Raw genomic sequence first — 19,027 nt, 5'->3', positions numbered from 1 at the left:
CGCTAACATCTTGATCCACTTCTATGCCATTCAAGAATGCCATCTCTTAGCAAGTATGAGAAATTCTTCACAATGAGGGTGGTAATGCCCAGGGAAGCTGTGGCTGCCCCTTCCCTGGAGGTGTTCAAGGCCAGGTTGGATGGGGCCTTGAGCAGCCTGGGCTGGTGGGAGGTGTCCCTGCCTGTGGCAGGGTTTGGAACTGGTTGATCTTTAACTTCTCTTCCAACCTAAACCATTCTATTATTCTTATATTGCTATATTGAAGAAATTCCGATAAATTTGTTGAACTCCTTAATACAAAAGTCTGCCATCTCTACTAGTTTTCATGTAAGTTTCAGGTGTGGGGTGGTGACATGAGGTTATATGCTGTTTGTGTGAGCGCATTGCTTTAACAATAACAGGCTAGAATCCACTGCATGAAATTTCACAACAGTGTAAACTGCAATATAGTTAGCTTTCATTACTTTTCCTCTATTTTCCCGCCCTGTGAGACAATTTGCCAACCAGAAAAAAAGATCCAGATCTTACTGGACAGCTGCAGCTTAGGGTTTCTGATACATAGCTCTGCAAACAGCGCTTTGTAGGGAGCTTAGGAGAGTGGGTTCTGTCATATAATTCAGGAATGAGCATTGAACTTGATGTCATTATATTACATTTGAACTACCTAACAAGGATTGTATTCTATCCTGCTTTTCAGCATAGGGGGGAATTTTTGCTGTATGATCATTATGTATAATTCTAGCATGAATTTGCCCAGCAAGTGTTAGAGGAAATCAGTATGACTGTTACAGCCACATTTAATTAACGTATTCACAAAGTAACCTTGACTTTTTGCCTTGATTTTTCAAGCAGCGTTTCCAAGTAGCCCTGATCCTTTTATTTTTTTTTTTCCCTTGTGTCTTTACTTTCTCTGTGGGTGTCATGATCATCTTGAAGAGGCAGTTAAACTTACCTTGACTATAAACACTGTTAAAATGAAGGTTCCAGTGTAGCTCAGTAGTATTTCTTCTGTGTTTTCCACTGGATGCTTTCTGTTGGGCAGGAGTTTGACATTAAAAAGCCTGACTCGTCAAAGCCTGGTATCTTAAAAGAAGCAGATGAGATTGAGTTCCAGTAAATTTCACAGCCAGCCTTATTAATGCATTAAGCATACGTATCTTCTCTTATAGCTTTTCCCTACTACACAAACTGTGTCTTGTATTTGGGTAGCTCTGAAAAGTTTGGGATGTGTTACTTTTTGAAACTTACTGCCAGATGAATACTGGAAGTTTTTGCCACCTGAACACCTGTGAGGAGGAGTGCAAGACTTACTAAGGCTCAAATATTTAAGACTGTTTTTAAGAGATCTGCTGGATGTATTGTTCAGAGATGAGATAAAGCTAGTGTCCATTCAGTTCTCAGGTGTTCAGCCATGTATATGTACAAACCTTTCCTGATCACTAAACAAGATATTTAAAAGAACTTAAAAACATTTATTTAAAGCTTAAATAATTTTTCTGTGAGATAAATACTAAATTTTCATTTATATGGTGAGAGAGAGAAATCAGGCAACAACAGTTTCAGAGCTGGTTTAGAAGTGGGTTCCAGTTTGTGTAATTAATGTGGTTTTGTTTTCTGAACTGCTATACTCTGCAGCTCTCAGAAATATGGACTTGGGTGTTGCCTTCTTGACCTGTGACTAAAGAAAGAAACCATCTTTGTTGAGTTATCCTACTTTGAATACAGTATCAATCCCACACTAGAGTTCTCGCTTCTACTTTTCTACTATAGCCTTAGTCCCTGGAAAGTACCAAGTACTTTTCTTCTGTGTGCACGTTCCCCTGCTAAAACTTCTTCATTTCCATACTGTCTGACTCATCAGAGAACTGAGAACATGCTCTACCATAATTTTTTATTTAATCTCATATTCATTTTCATTCTTGCATAAAGATGGTTTATAAATACTTTGTGTCTTATCTCCCCCATATCCATCGCCATCCTTTAAAATATTTAGCTGGTAAATGTCTCATACCAGTTGCTTTGCCACTTTATAGCTATAAAAAGTCCTTGAGGCTTTGCAGTTGTACATGCTTGTAAGAGATATCATGAGTATCCCTCATGCGTGTCTATCAGAATGAGGCAGCTCAGGTTTCCAGACATGAATCAATCCTTCATAAAACTGATTTTTTTATTCCTTCGCATAAGTGCTAGCTGTACTAACTCTGTATAGGAAATCTATTCTGATTTTTCAAAGAGCAGTGAGCATGTTATCTGGTACCACTGAATTTTATGAAATGTAGCGAAAAGACCCTGTACCCAAACCAACTTTGAAACTATGGCATTCGTGGAGCACTTTCTGCAGCTTCACTGAACCATCAGGAGTGGGTATCCCCTATCTGTATTTTTATACAACAAATATTAAGCATTTATACTCTGCTTATACTTCTTCAAAGTTGATTACAGTACTGGATCTTATGCTGTTTATGTAAATGACCAGCAGGCTAATCAGGAGCTTGAAGCTGCTGCTTTGTGGCAACCTGTTGCTTTCAATGAACGATTCAATTTTATTTTGAATAACAAATAATGAGACAGTTCTTCAAAGATAAGCACTGTAGCCATCTTCAACAGCGTATAATTTGCCTAGAAATTTTTCCATTAGTTTAGGGCTTTTTCCTTTGTATTTGGTGTGTCATTTAAGAAACAAAAGTGCAGCAAACTGAGTACCTTAGCATTTTAAGGATCCTGGGACAGTTGCACAAAAATGGGAGCTAAAAGCTTCCTTGCCTAGATCACTTGCTTATCCTCTGCCCTTGTGCATGTCACTGCCTGTCAAATTCTGTTAACCCAGCAAAACACAGGCAAATCTTCTTGAATGCTACGTGCCTCATCAGAACAAAAACCTTTCCTGAATACGTATATTACTATAGCTTTCTCCTCCTGTAAAGTATGACACTTACTTGCATTAAAATAGCAGTTTAAATATGTTAAAGAGCTATGGAAATAGAGCTGTGACCTGTCATGATGCTGATAAACATGTGTCTCGCTGGGTTGTTTTTTCCAAGGCTAATCTTCATTAGCACAAAAAGCTTCATCAGTTGAGACCTGACACTTGCCACGTGTAGAATTGGGGCAAAAAGTCTGCTCATATTCTTTGTAAATGGCAATAATGTATATTTTAATGTATATCAGCAGTTCAGAGATGTCAAAGAATGCTCCATCTTGTGGCTTTATGAAGTCATTTAGACAAAATCTGCAATCATTACATCTATGTTACTAGCTGTGAAATTTGAGGTTAACTGTTATTCTGTTTGGGTGAATAAAACTAAAACTGTGCATGTTCTTGAAAACAACAATGTTCATTTTCTGCATCACATTGCTTTAATTCATTGGGTAAATTGTAATGTAGCAGCATAGAGAACAGGTAGTCTTACTATACAGTTATTTTGCTAGATAATCTTACTATACTCTTGCATGTTTAGTTATATCTATTTCCTGGAAAACTGTATATTTAATGTGTGACTATTTCTTGTGGATTTTGTATCAGGGTGACCCTGGTTCTTCTGCTGCAGGAATTAAGGTAATTTAGTTTCAAAACAGTTGCACAGGGAGAAGAGGGATGGTTGGTCTGTGTTACTTTGTAATGTTATGGGCATTTCAATACCATTAGTTAGTGTTTTCTCCAGCTTGATTTTTAATTCATTTTTTCAGATCTCATGTCTTTAATCTCTTTTCTCTCAGGGTGAACCTGGTGAATCTGGACGGCCTGGGCAAAAGGTATGAGTTGGAAATGTTCAGTTTCCCTTTTCCTCACTGTTGGATTTGTGATAAATGTGGTTACACAGATGTCAGCAATGTACTAGAATGAGCCCAAGGTAGATAATTTAACGGCTGAAGGCCTGTTCACATTTGCTGCATTATCATTTTGTATTTTAAAAAGCACAGGAACTATGATACTAATTAGCATGGAAAGCAGTATTAGAACAACTCACCTCCTGTTCTAGTCACAATGTGCTTCCTGCATTGAAAGTTTACCCAATTGCAGCTGGTGAAACTAACAAAGAAAGGCTCTGCTCCTTGAGTGACCACAGGTTAACCTTGCATGTTTGACTGAATATTAATCTTCAGAGTACGGTACATTATTGCTTCTCATTTGGAAAAAAACCTCAATAAATATTGACTAGAAGCCCTTTTACTTACACCTGAAAAGGGAAATAAAATGTCAGAGTCGTGACATGGTTAGAGGAACACAGACCAGATAATGCCATTCTGTTCTTCCTTCCAGAGGAGGAATTTCCCCTGGCTGCTACATAGCCAAGGCTGCAAGTAAAGGTCCAGCATGAGCTGTAATGAATGTGCTGCATGAGGCCCTCTGAAGCTGAGGAATGTCTTCTTTGAATCCGTAGTACATAAAGCACGGCAAGTGCTGTGCCTTCAGTTGCCTTTCGTAAGAGTAGGAGGCAGGTCCTGCTGGGAGAGATGGTGAAAGGGCAAAGAGAATAGACAGTAAGGGAGCCAGATTTTTGTTTGGCGGTACTTGGTTTCACCTGGGAGCCTTTGGCATCATTCTGGCTTTTTATAACATTGAACATTACGCATTGCTGCCAGGGTGAAGTAGAGCCCAGCTCACAGTTGAGCTAGCAAGTGTTCCAGCCAGATGAGAGCTACTATTCTATATAGTGAACTACAGTACAACCATTTTCTAATAATCAGGGTCTTTGGTGACTAAGCAAAACCCCAAAACACATAAATATAAAAACAAATAAAAGTTAAGTGTTTTTGGTGTTTTGGGGAGTTGTAACAGTCATCACTTATAATAGACTGAAGAAAGACTACTATGGTTGCAAATGCAGTTCTTGGTAAAATGCAGTATTAATTAGGAAAGGTAATCAAAGTAAAGCTATCTAATCCACAGAATCATTAAGTGTGTCCATTCTGCACTATATACTCTGCTTGGGTAGTAAACTAGAAAATTAATTTCAGGGCCTGTTGAGATTCATACTCTCATTAGCTGGCTGTTCTGGAGGCAAAATTAAGCAGTGATTTCTCAGCAGGCTCCTGAATCTCAGTCCCCAGGCACTCGGGTTTGATCTTATTTGGGTAACATAGATAAGTAAGAGGTATGCAGTTCAGACTTTCTATAGTCTTGGCGTGTTGTTCACGCTATGTATTTTCTTTCCATTTCACAGTCTCCCAGTATACTATCTCCCTGTCCACAGCACAGGCCAGCAGCTCCCATAAGGGGCTCACTCAGAGTGCCTCCTCCAGCCAGGTGCCTACTGCCTGCAGTTCGGCTCCGTGCTTATCAGGGATTCATTCACCTCACCAAAGGTTGAGAGAGACCTCTTTTCAACCAAAGGCATGTCACTGCCCTCTATGTCACCTTAATTCATTTCTCCCTACTGTGCCTCATTCCGATTTCTGTCCTGTATCTTTCCTCCTTCCTTATAGTTGACTTCTTCCTCTTCTTCCAGTTATTATTGATCCATCTTCCAAGGACATATAAATGTTGAGCTGCCCACCTGAATGTTAGTTGCATGAAATGAAATGTGACAATGGTCTGACGAGGCTGTCAAGTGGCATATGTGTTGCAGAGGTGATACAATGACCTACCCTGTCAGACTTAGCATTATGAGGTAGAGTTAGTATACAGCCTTGGTTTCTTTAAAAATCATTCTTCTCATAAATCACACCCGTGTCTTCTGTATCACGAAAAATCCAGAAAAGGAAATATTATGTGTTCATCTACAATACTAATTCTAATGAAGCGTTAGTGGCTTCATTGTGGTTTACATTCTTTAATGTACTTTGAGGGGCATTTTAATTATTTTAGATTACTGTGACTCTGAACTGACTTTGCTGGATTCTCTGTGCCTTTTATGTTCTATCGGGGTTAGCTCTGCTCTAAGACTAAGCAGAGAACTACTGCAGCAACACTGATAGATTTCTCAATTACAATTATTCAAATGCTGTGCTTAGAAGTGAAATTTAGTGCTTCCACAATTAGATGTGAAAAGGTCACAGTAGCAGTGTGATATGTGTGGCTACTAAGGTAAGAAACCAAAAGAGTAGCACTTTGTCAGGAAGGAGTGCAGTCAAGGCCTTTTAGAGGATTATGCATTTGCAAGACTGAAAACCTGTTTCCTGCCTTAGAAAGTGTTAGACAACGTACCTAGAAGTGTCTATTGAAAATGGTACCCTAGCTTCTGCTTTTTTCGTCCCATTTTGTAGTTAATATTTTGAGACTGGAATCTTCCCTGTGCTCTTAGGCCATGTGAACAGTTAAAATTTTGGAGTAACTGAAACGGACAAAGAAGCTGTTATCAGATCCTTCTGTAGCATTAAAAATTAGTCCATTTGGTAAAGTGATTTGCAGGCCCTGTATTGTGTTTTTTAGTTTGTGGCAGAATGTAATTTTGGTATTAGAGCTTTAAATCTATTTAATCCTACTGTCTCAAAGAAGTGTATTTGGGTGTTGTAGTCTTATGAATATCTATGTTATGCATATGTATGTTTATGTTTGTGAATCTATAGATGTGTATGTGTGAGTGTATGAATGTATGTAACTGTGTGTATATACGCACACATATAAAATATTTTAATAGCACAGTCTGTATGAATCAGCCCAAACCACAGAGTTGAAATCTGGATTTCTGTAAAGCTCTGGAGTATATAAAATCTGGAATATGGTTCAACTAATTATAAAAGTAAAAATTGGCTTCAGAGTTCAGACCTGAGCTTCCAGAAAGTTTAGGGAATATTCAGATCCAAGGTGTTGGTTAGAATCCATCTCTGTATTAGAAGAAAATTTCTGGCCTTTCAAATAATGTTTTCTTCATATGTTATTGCTCTTTGTTAATAATTTTTATTTCCCTAAACAACATCTTTCCATTTAGCTGATCTCTCAAAATGACCATTTGTGCAAATATGTCATTCATGCCTTAGACCGATGTCAACTGCATTTAAAAAATAATACATTCCTGTTGCAAAAAGTACCCTTGCAAATGCAGTACTCTAAGTCCTTTTACTGCCATTTTAAAGAAGCAAGGCAGTTTTCAGTAAAGCAAAAGAAGGTTGCATTCCCACTACCCTTCATGACACAGATAAATAGCAAATACTGAAATGATGCTACAGATAGGTCTGAAAATGACTGCCCAATTATAATTAGGCAGTCCTGCTTGAATTGCACAATTTAAACCAAGCTCTTCTGAATTGCTTTGTAGCTAAATCAGACAGTTACACAGCACAATTTCTAGCTAAGAGTTCAAAGTGGAGCAGAACTAAACATCTGTTGTAAGTACGGAACTGAAATGGCAGCATGTAAAATTATGCTTGTTTTCTTCTTTTTTTGGTGAAGTCTAATGTGAATACATTTTTGGCGTTCCTGGGGTGGATTTTCTATCTGGGTGTCATCTTCACATCCAAGGTTCGCAGAGGATATTTAAGTTTTTAACATGATTCTTACTAATTTTACATTTAAGTCACCCATTTTGAAAATATTAGCCCTGCTTGAACTGATTAGCAGTCATCTATGCTCTTTTATCTTGCTGCAGAATATACAGAGGTGTTCACTGGATGGTGACCATAACTGAATAATGTCTGTAATATTATGTAATTTTCCTGTATAGGGTGAACCAGGTCTTCCTGGGCTTCCTGGACTCCCTGGAATAAAGGTAATCAAACTGTAGCCTCTCTTTTACTGGGGGGACACCACAGAGCGGGGGGAGACTGTAAGAATGTAGCTGAAATGGACTTACTGGGCTTGTGGTATTTGTTCTGAGCCTCTGGTATTGAAATGGGCATTGTTACAGAAAGGTTTCACATGGAAAATTGGTTAAGTGTCTGTGAGTAAACATACAATATGCCTTACATTAAAAAGTGAAGAACATTGCATTCTAGTGCTTCTAAAAAAAATCTAATGTAGTAGGTTTTTATATTTCTATTTCACGGAAGAGGCTTGTCATCAAAGTTTTACTTGGTTTCCATTTTGATGGGTGCTTTCCAGGTAAATTCCAATCTACTGAATTTACCAAACCTCCATCCGTAGAACTGCATTAATTATACAGAGGCTGTGGAGAGCTGGCTCTATCAACAAAAATACCCTGTGCTCCATTACAGAGCAGTGATTTCCACTGATAAGTAAAAATGTTTTAATAAGAGTCTATTCAGTATTAGCTACACCCCTGATTTAATACCTTGTTTAGTCCCTGGCTTCCCATTTGTCTGGGATCTTTAGGTAAGTTGATACAAAAGACGTGGTTGGTTTAAACCTAGCATAAATGGTTGCATTGGGAGTTGCAGACACCTACACAGTTTGAGCTGTAAATCTATAATGCTGCACAAACTTAGTGGATTCGTGTATCCTGAGTGAATGCAGATTAGAAGGGCTTTCTTCTCTTCCATGGCAAAGGCTATTCTTTCAGAAAGCAAAATCTCTTGGAAACTCTTTCCTTGCATTCCAGCGTAGGCCTGTGTATACCTTTGGACGTAATTTATATTATTTATCCAATAAAAAAGGGTATAAGCCAGAGGCCAATCTCTTGTCCATTTTGGTAGGATTCAGGATTTATCTTATGGAATGTAACATTTGTAGAGTTCTTCTCAAGGGACTTGTGAATTGCCACAGCATCCAAGCATTATGTCCCTTATGTGTTACTAGTGAATTATGAGAAGATTTGAAAGTGCATATTAAGGTTTGTGTGTTGTAGTACCTGAAAATATAGTTCCCAGGGAGGTTGTTCATCTTCTGCTAGAATGAGCCCTGTATTGACTAGTGAAGATCATGTAGGAACAGATTTCTTTGTGTGATAAAACTTTATTTTTCTAAGGAAGTTTGACAGCAGTCTCTATTCTGTTTACTTTAATGGCAAGCAAACTGGTAGCTTAGTTATAATTCAGTGCTAGCATGCTGGAGGCACTTGCCAAAACCAGCTGGGGTTGCAGCTGGTTTTAGGGGATTCCATGTTCATGCAGATCACGCATGTCTATGCATATCATGAGCAAGTAAATAAAAAACTTTAAATCAGAGACTCTGCTCTGGGAAAATTATTGCTGGTAAGTTGTATTTGTTGGTGATAACAGCGTCTCAGAAGGGCATCTTTCAGAGTCACGTGAAAGGCAAGATGTGAAGTCAAAAATGAATGAAGTGTGGGAGTTTTGCCCAGTGAAAATTTGTTTCAGAATTCAGTGGATACAGTAGAAAAAAACGTACAGTTGCCTGCAAAATAAAATGGAATAATTTGGTCAAATATTAATACTTTTGGAGAATACTAGCTTCTGTTAAAATTCTAGGCCAGAGGAGACTAGTGGTGGTCCATTGTAGAAATTCATTCAGGGTCAATTCTGCACTGAGGTGGCTAGATGCACCCTAGGTGCGTTACAAGCAACCAAGTAAAATGTGCTCAGGAGAGAGCAAAGCAGATCTAGTCGCATCAGACTTGCAGCACGGGTGTTGTTTTATTCACGGCCTTTGTTAACTCTGTTTAGTTAAAGAGTCTAAAGAAAAAAGCCTACATTTTTCTGTCATAGAGACTACCTCTGTGGCATGAGAAGTGGTAGCAGAAACCAGAGAATGGCTGGAGTTAGGAATATGAGCACTCAGCAGCAAAGAAAAAGCAGTAGTTTAGCCCCTGTTCTCACTGTCTGTTTTAGGAAAAAAGTTATGTTTCTCTGTGGTAAAATCATCTCACAAACTTCCAAGAGCAACCTCAGTGCTTCTCAGCCTTCTCTTCTAGCCAACTGATGCTGACTGAAAGCTACTTTGAAGTAACAGCAATAGATAAGAATATTGAGCATGGAGAAAATCCAATTGTCTGGACTTGCAATCTGTTGTTGTTATATGGTGCTTATTTGAAGCAATGACTTTTTTTTTCCTTCACTGGTTGTTGCTTGTTGTTTGTTACATTTTCTTCAGGTTTTCTGGGGTCTATTCCCAACAGGACTTTATAAAGCTCTCTAAGAAATGTTTTTGCTATTTTGTCTTAATAGTGAGATTGCAATGGTGTCATAACGCAACAGGCTCAGTACAAACCTCACACAATGTCATTACAGCATCTAGTGACTTGTAACAACATATAAGATACCATAGGGAAGTTTTTCCTAAAACTGAAATAGATTACAGAGTTTTTGTGCATTTGTCTGCCAGCAGAGTAACTGTCAGTAGGAATTTTGCAGGCTATTCCCAAACTTTGTGAGAGGGACATCTGGCAGCTTAAGCAGAGCACTAGCATGTAGGAGAAAGTTACAAGGTTCAATACAAGGCAATGGCCATTTAATCTCTTTCCCAGCATGAAAACCTGAGTATTCTTGTATTGCTGGTATTATTTTGATCCTATTCTTGTTTTCTGCAGTATTGTTCTATTCAGTTTCTGTTATATTACACAGGCATGCACATGCACATTCAGAAGTCTTCCCCAAAATTTTCTGTTGAGGTCCCTTGCAACTACAATCTGTAGGGTTCTCACCACACTTTTCAATCTTTCTTCAGTCTTATGTAATTGGAATTACAGAATGTACTCCAAATTTGTATCTTCCTATGATGTTCTAGAAATTAAAACATTCCTCTCCCTTTTTCTGACTTTTGCCCTGAATTATTTGTTAAACACATTTCCCAAGCAGGTTTGAAACATTAGCCCTAGGTGGCAAGTGCATCTGAAATGTAGTAATACCTGTAGAGGAATGAATATAGCTTAAACGTATGTTAAATCGGCCAAGTAGTCAAGGAATGGGGACAATATATTTTCTAGAAATAAGATAAATAAATGGCAGAAGTTCGTATATATAAGTCTATAGGACCTGATGAGATGCATCCCAGAGTCCTGAGGGAACTGGTCGATGTGGTCGCCAAGCCACTCTCCATGATATTTGAAAAGTCAAGACAATCAGGAGAAGTCCCTGGTGACTGGAATAAGGGCATCATTGTGCCCATTTTTAAAAGGAGTGGAAAAGATGACCTGGGAACTACTGCCCTGTCAGCCTCACCTCTGTGCCTGGGAAGATCATGGAACAGATCCTCCTAGAAGCTATGCTAAAGCACATGGAGGACATGGAGATGATTAATGGCAGCCAGCATGGCTTCACCAGGGGCAAATCCTGTATGACCGACCTAGTGGCTTTCTGTGATGGGGTAACCACATCAGTGAACATGGGAAAAGCAATGGATGTGATATATCTGGACTTCTGTAAAGGCTTTGACACAGTCCCCCACAACATCCTTCTCTCTAAATTGGAGAGATATGGATTTGGTGGGTGGACTGTTTGGTGGATAAGGAATCGGTTGGATGGTCAAATTCAAAGAGTGGCAGTCAACAGCTTGATGTCCAGGTGGAGATCAGTGACAAGTTGTCTCCCTCAGAGGTCTGTACTGGCATCAGTGCTGTTTAATATCTTCATCAATGATGTGGACAGTGAGATCAAGTGCATCCTCAGCAAGTTTGCAGATGACACCAAACTGAATGGTGCAGTTACCACACCAGAAGAACGGGATGTCATCCAGAGGGACCTGGACAGGCTGGAGAAGTGGGCCTGTGTGAACCTCATGAGTTTCAACAAAGCCAAATGCAAAGTCCTACACCTGGGTCGGGGCAATCCGTGGTTTTGATACAGGATGAGGGATGATGTGATTGAGAGCGGCCCTGTGGAGAAGGACTCGGGGGTGCTGGTTGATGAGAAGCTCAACATGAGCCGGCAATGTGCGCTCGCAGCCCAGAAGGCCAATTGTATCCTGGGCTGCATCAAAAGAATTGTGGCCAGCAGGTCGAGGGAGGTGATTCTGTCCCTCTGTTCTTCTCTTGTGAGACTTAACCTGGGGTATTGTGTCCAGTTCTGGAATCCTCTACTGTCTTCTAGTGCTTCCTTTTAAAGAAAAGGTCAAGATATGTGGATATTCTGCACTTACAAGTCCTTGGATTCAGTTCTTCTGGTCTTAAGCATTTATGATTTGACTATTGCATAAAGAATTGAAGTCTCCTTATCTTTACATCTGTTTCTTGAACTCCACAGTTCCTTTCTTGTGAATGAATCTCTCCATAGTGGCAGGCTGTATTATGAAATGTTTTAAGTAACTGTGCACATACATAGCAGTCTTTACAAATGCTAAATCAGCCTGTGAAAACATAAATGCCAGGCAGTGAACCGTATCTTTCCAGCTACATCTCATCTTTCTTCTCATGGTTGAAGAAGCTTCCCAAGGCATCCAGTCCCGCATGCAGGCAAACTACTTAAAGGATTAATAAATACTAATGACTGGGAAAGTTTCAGCTTCTTATAATGCCATTTCAATTAATTAATCATTGCATGTTCCTGAAAACCTGTTAGAGCTTGATTGAACATGATACTGGGCTCTGAATGAACAGCAACATTGGACAGACATGCAAGTATCATATCTGAATTCAGAGTATGCAGCAGGATCTTCTATTACTTACTTTTGTAGACCCGTTCACTATGCATATGCGGATGTTTTGAGAGTTCTTCCTCTTCTTTTTTGTTCTCTCCTCATTGTCAGTGGGTGCCATGGAGGAAACACAAGCGCAGTCAGTTATTTTCAAGACAGTGATGAAGCTGTCTGTGACATGCTGGAAAAAAGTTTCTAAGCACCTGTTGCTGTTTAGGAATGACTGGAAACTTAATGAGCCCCTGAATGTGTTCCACCGTGTCACTCAGGAAGCAAGTAAAGCACCTAAAGACAGAATATTAACTCATCGCTCTGATATCCACCAACTGACACCAAGCAGACAGAGAATACTTTCTATGAAAAACAAACGTCATATATCTGGTTTATCTCATCACTTTTATAGGATAATATGTTCAAAGCAGCACTCACTTACTGTAATGGCAATCATATATACCTTTTTTCATTGTAATGTCAGACATCTCTCAAATCCATCATGTTGCATTTTCTGGCATTTGGGTAGTACAGTCCTCAACTTCACCATGGCAGCAGGAAACCTTCACACAACAGAAGCCTCTTTGCAGTAATAGCACTTTATGCATTTTCTTTGACATTTCTGGCATCTCTCTCTCTCTGTTTTTAAAACAAATGCTGAAACAAAACTTGTGAGTGCAACAAAGCTTTTATTCTGTCATGTTCAAGAAAACTGCTGTGGAATGATTTGGCACAAGAAAAGAAAGGCTGCTTAGCACTTCTGCTTTTGGGAGGGAGGGAAAGTTTTCTGTGTTTTCAAATCCAGTGGAACTGGCTGGTTCAAGAGACTTGCCAGTATGCAGCAGCTCATATCTTTTTATAAAATTTCTTTAGATTGACTTCCCTGGGACTGCCTGATACTGAAAAGTAGGCTATGATGATGCATGAGAGCTGATTTATTAAAAAAACCAGGACTTTGTACTTGCATTTAGAGTGCCAGTTTTCAGAAATAGCTCCCTGAATGGGTAGGTAAAAAAAAGATAAAAGTAGAAAAATGCACAACTGTGCAACTAATTCTCAGTATTCAGTTTCCAGAGTGGAACTATATGTACAGACATTTATTTATATGCATGTAGTTACATACTTAGCTTTGTTTGTTCGTTCCTAGCTGTTTGATTTCCATATGGTATGGCAGTAATCACTTGCATAGGGTAGACATGGAATTTCATAGAATTAATTTTGAGAATCACGGCCAGAAAATGAAATCATTACTAACATTGGATGGTATGCGTGTGTCAAGGGTTTTTGCTGTTGTGTTCTTCAAGATGTATGCAGTTCTTACTAATTCATCAGAAACTATATCTTGCAAATCATAACAGCTCTCATTTTCTTTCCTGGAAATGGCTGAAACTGAAACACAGGATGTTGTTTCCTCTAAATCTATTACTAGTTGAAAGACTGGACTTATAAGGTTCTGTATCACAGCATTTGTTTATAACATAGTTTAATTTGTCTTTGTAAAAAACATTAAAATCCAAATCCAAAATTTTGAACACAGTTAAATGATCTGAGAGTCCAATATGCTGATGTTTCTGTTCTACTCTGATTCAGAAAACAAGTATTTTGTCATCCACAAAGAAAAATTGCCATCAGTAATCTGAAAGTATTTCTGTGCCTCAAATACAGTTTTAGACAGTCAGAAATGACTACATGCAATGAAGGTCTTGGTCTTTTAGAGTAGCAATAAGAATTCCTTAGATTTGTCATCCAGCTGTTTTCTAAAGGAAAAAAATTGGGGGCCAGACCCTTAAAAAATTCGCAGTACAGTCATTGGAAAGAATTAAAAATGAGACATTTCTTACAGCAATTGTTTTTTATTCTAATCCTCAAAAGCAGGTATCAAGCTGACTTGAATTGTAATTAGCCTTTAAGTAAGAACTCCTTGATGAGACTAAGGAGTGCAGTTTGAATGAGAATTATTGTTGGTTCTGTTAGTACCCTTCCAAAGCAGCAAACCTTCTAAGAAGGCAGAACTTAAAAGCAATGAGAAAATTAGGCTCACTAAAAAGGAAATGTCATACAAAATATTGCAGAGCTTCGGGATTTTATCCAAGTTGTAAGGTAGTACATTTTAGTCTAAATTAATCATAAAAGCTAAATGTGCATTTGGAAACTCTAAACCAGAATCGTCTTTTAAGTTTAGAGACTGATTGGGAAGTAAAAATACAGTTTCAAATGCGATGAGTGAGACAGACAACCTGTTTTAACTGGGCATTTCTGGAACAAGTTCTGAACTGGTATGAAAAACCTTAAGACCTTAAAGACCTTATAAGACAGAGTTAGATTCTTTTATTAGACTTCCTTTTACCTTTTTAATTTTCTTCTTATGAGTTAAATACTCTAGTTCTGCAGAAAGCAAAATTATCACGGACATTAGGTTTTATACAAGTCCCTTTAAAGCCCTTCATAGTGAGAAACTGTAGGATGACTTTCTCTCTTTATCTGTATAGTCTAAATTAGACAGCTGAGTGGCCAAGAAATTGCTTCACTGGAACTGAGTGCACAGATGCAGGAGGGCAATGAACAGGCAGGGGATGAGCAAGTATGGCTACATCAATTGTCACAGATTGCTCTGTTGTAGGCTCTTGAGAGTTTGGCTCTCACTCCTCTCCAGAGCAGAAAAGTCATAGTTATTTTGGTTAGATAGCAATCTCTGAAACAAAGTCTAAGGGCAGCATATGGCAATTTCTGGAAAATCAACACAGGCACCAGTGAACAAAAGCCAATTTATTATAACTTCATAGCTGTTCTCCGAATTGCATTGAATCTGGGGTTTGGAGTGGTTTTGCTTTCTCTTCTATATATTTCCACCTTTGCAGGATTCTTTCAGTAGAGTTAAACAAGGAAATGGCATCTTACTGTATTATTTGAAAAATATCTGAGTGAGTCAAGGTAACATTGAAGACAAGCTATACCTTGGTCTCTTGAAGTGATTAAAATGAGGACCCTTCCATGTCAGAGCTTGTCAGAAAGGACACTTCAGGCTCTGCCAGGGTCTGTGACTCTTGAGGAGTTTGAGTTTGCAGGCTGTCTCATGCCAGACATAGGAATTTTTTGAGACTTGCTAAGCCTACAGGAAGGAGTTTGGAAGCTCCAAGCATGTCCCCAAGTGGTGTGTTGGAGCATGTCCACTCACACAGCTAGGTTTTCCATTTATGGAAACTGCAGGGTGGGCCCATGTCGCCAGAATCCTCCACAGAATCCTGGATGATTTGGTGTGGTTTGCCAACCCAGAGATGCACGCACACAAGTCCTGATCTTGGCACGTTCAGACTTGCAAGTGAATGCCAGTGAAGGGTGATGGTGCCCTGGCTCCACGGCAGACCTGGCAGCCAGCCCTGGACGTGTGGTCCCAACACTGGGGCAGACACTGAACTGAAACATTTCACAACCAGTGAACTATGTAATAAAAGTTAGAGTTTGTCATTTAAACTTCTCTGGCTAGTTCTAGTGCATAGCACTAGATAAGGATAAGGCTTGAAGGAAATTTTCCTTCACATGGAAGGAAAATAATAAGGTGGCCATGAGAATTAAAAGACATAAATTAACAGCTCTTGCACATTCTATGTCTGTAAAGGGAATAACTATCTTATGTGTTTTATGGCTTTAGCACAGTAGAGTATTTTATCAGTACATTCAAATATTTTTACTTATCAGACTAGGACAGCTTCTGTAATTTCAGCAACAGAAGCCAATTTATTTCATTGTTGTAGAAAAGTTGATGCTTTTCTGCAGCATGGGCTTTCTTTTCAAGCAGACATTAACCTGGATGGGAAAATGTGTATTATATTCATTAGAAGACTAATTATAGGAGGAGAAGCCTTTTGTGAGAAAACAGTGTATCAACAGCTAATCAGCACAGAGTTGTGTATTTCAGGCACTGACAGTGGGCTATGCTTGTCTGTGAGAACACAAGTAGTTGTGTTTTTGTATGTCTTAGCTGTGCAATGAAGGCTACTTCTAACTGAGTACAGTATTATAACTACATTGTTGATAAACGCTGGCCAAACTAGTGGTGTTTAAACCACTAATTAGTATTGCAAATGGGATTTCAACTGTTGGACTTCTTTTAAGTGGAAGTTCAAGTTTTAGGCAGTTACAGGTTCTACAGAAGTTAAAAGAAGACAGCAACAGTAAATAGTTGATATCAAAGCTAGCCTTTGCCTCAACCCATAAAAGCTTTGATCATCATGGAAACTAGTTATGAATGTCTAGATAATAAACCTCATAGAAATTTTACTGTCCCCTGAAGTAAAGTACAAGGGTTTTTTTTTTTTACTATCAAATTCTTATGGGGTTTACATTATGCTAGGTGTACAGCATGCCATTATAGGGCCCTTTTCCGTTTCAGATATTTTATTGTAAGAGGTAAAACTGTGCATTAACAAGGTCTATAAATAGCAGTGTATCGTTTGCTGTCTGACTCACTAGTATTTCTACAGTTGACAAACATTTCAGGATGAAAATGAGCCTGCAGAGAAGTAGTGTCTTAGTCTCTTAAAATATTAACATACCAAGCCATAAAAATTATTCTTAAAAAGATAACAAACCACTTCTGTAAACTGGAAATAGTTCACAAGCTTATTGATTTTTATTTTTATTTTAATATTAGGTTGCTTGTATCATACGGTAGAAGTTGCTCCAAGCCCTCACAGTAGATGAAATTTGAATTCATCTTGTTGACTTCCTGTGCAATGTGATTTTCTAAGCAGTGATTTCATAACTGTACCAAAGAGTTAAACTAAAATGCACCGAGTCATCACTCGCTGGTGGCTTTCTATACATCTGCCTAAAAGTATTTCAAATGGAGGTGTTCTTTCTCTGGTTTCAAAACCTACCTGGTTAACTCCTCTTTCCAGGTTTTGTGTTCCCTACTCCTGCTCTAGTAGGCAAAGCAGTTTGTGGTAGATTCTTACTAGACACTTTTTTAATAAAAACTTTAACTTTTTTAAACTTTTTTATTGTAAGAAGTTGTAGTGAAATGTTTAGAAAAGTATTACAAATCTTGGTTACTGATTCCTTGCATTCCTCTCAGCATTTCACTGTAGTTTGGAAGAAATTGTAAATTCATTTAAGCAAGATAATTAAAAACCAGGAGATGCTTCTTTGAATCCCAGAGCTACAATGTTGTCAAATCAAAGTGTGGTCCTAAGCAAGTCTTTATGGTTGCTTTCCTGCAGCTACATGGCAGCTCAATCATAGATGCAATATACTTAAAGAAAAACTAAAACCCATAGTCCTTGATTTTCTAACCACATTCCCCTATAGTTCTGGCATTGTATTTGTGCAGTGAGGAGCAGCTGAGGGAACTGGGGTTGTTTAGCCTTGGGAAGAGGTGGCTGAGGGGAGATCTTATTGCTCTGTACAGCTACCTGAAAGGAGGTTGTAGAGAGGAGGGATCTGGCCTCTTCTCCCAGGTGACAGAGGGCAGGACAAGGGGGAATGGCCTCAAGCTGTGCCAGGGGAGGTTCAGGCTGGATATCAGGAAAAAAATTTTCACAGAAAGGTTCATCGGGCACTGGCAGAGGCTGCCCAGGGAGGGGGTGGAGTCACCATCCCTGAAGGTATTTAAAAGACAGGTAGACAAGGTGCTCAGGGACATGGTTTAGTGATTGACAGGAATGGTTGGACTCGATGATCCAGGAGGTCTTTTCCAACCTGGTAATTCTATGAGTCTGTGATTCTATGAACTGGTAAGAATAGTCTCTCACTTGCCTTTTCGTAACAGAGACATCAGCATGTCTTTCTGAGAGGAACTGCTTTCTTTATATTTCACAAATCGTTGGCAGTGCTAATTTTGATAGATTCTCTTTTTTTTTTTTTTTTTCTGTCTGAGTGACATAAAGGATAATATAAAGCAGGAAGCCAGAAATATTTGCAGAATATAATTGCAGAATATAATAGGTATGAGGAATAACCATTGCAAGTGTTCCAAATGAGCATTGTAATTAATGCATTATGCCATGGTTGCACTCAAGAGATTTGAAATATTAGACAGGGTTTGGCTTAGTTTCAATTCATCCAAATTTGTTTACTTTTAACATAGAAGCTTAGTTCAGATGGCAAATCAGATGTGTCTTTCAATCTGCTTAGCCTCACTAGCACTACATAGAGAGGGGTATTTTTCTTAGTGTGGCCAAGTCCCAACTATTACAGTTGGTTTCATGTGTGGTAAAGAGTACACTGTTGGATCACATTTAACTTGCCATCTACCATAACTGCCACACCTATCTTTGCAGAGATGCTACTCAGCCAGTCTGTTCCTGGTCTCTACTGACACACCACTGCTTCCACTCCACATTTAATAATATTTTAAAGCTCTGCAACGTGTAATATTTGTATTCTACTTATGCTAATTAAACCACCAGCTTCTTCCATTACCAATTCAATTAGCTATTGCAAAGCATGTTTTTCTTGTCTCTTTAGAGATTGAGGGGGAAGTGGGACTCCTTTTTGGACTTTGGCCAGTAGTTTTCTTGTGGTATGCAACTGGTATAGTCCTGAGCAAAGTGCATCAACCTTTGAGTGATACTTCTCAGCCTTACCACTGAAAAAGCTGAATCATGTAGTCACTGATGTTTCTTCTGCCTGAAGTCATAGTTACTTGGTCAAGAAATTAGCCCTGTAAAG

General features: G+C 38.8%; 1 protein-coding gene across 1 annotated transcript in view; it reads left to right on the top strand.

Moving 5' to 3' along the window:
* COL25A1 (collagen type XXV alpha 1 chain) overlaps window positions 1–19,027 on the top strand; it is a 321,366-nt gene that overhangs the window by 260,284 nt on the left and 42,055 nt on the right. The window contains exons 16-18 of the mRNA XM_054064743.1: window positions 3,524–3,556; window positions 3,718–3,753; window positions 7,605–7,649. Coding sequence (XP_053920718.1) covers window positions 3,524–3,556; window positions 3,718–3,753; window positions 7,605–7,649 — 114 coding nt within the window. The remainder of the gene's footprint in view (window positions 1–3,523; window positions 3,557–3,717; window positions 3,754–7,604; window positions 7,650–19,027) is intronic.

This window comes from Cuculus canorus, chromosome 4, assembly GCF_017976375.1.
Source record: "Cuculus canorus isolate bCucCan1 chromosome 4, bCucCan1.pri, whole genome shotgun sequence".
NCBI classification, from domain to species: Eukaryota; Metazoa; Chordata; class Aves; order Cuculiformes; family Cuculidae; genus Cuculus; species Cuculus canorus.
This window is presented reverse-complemented; position numbering and strand designations above follow the sequence as displayed.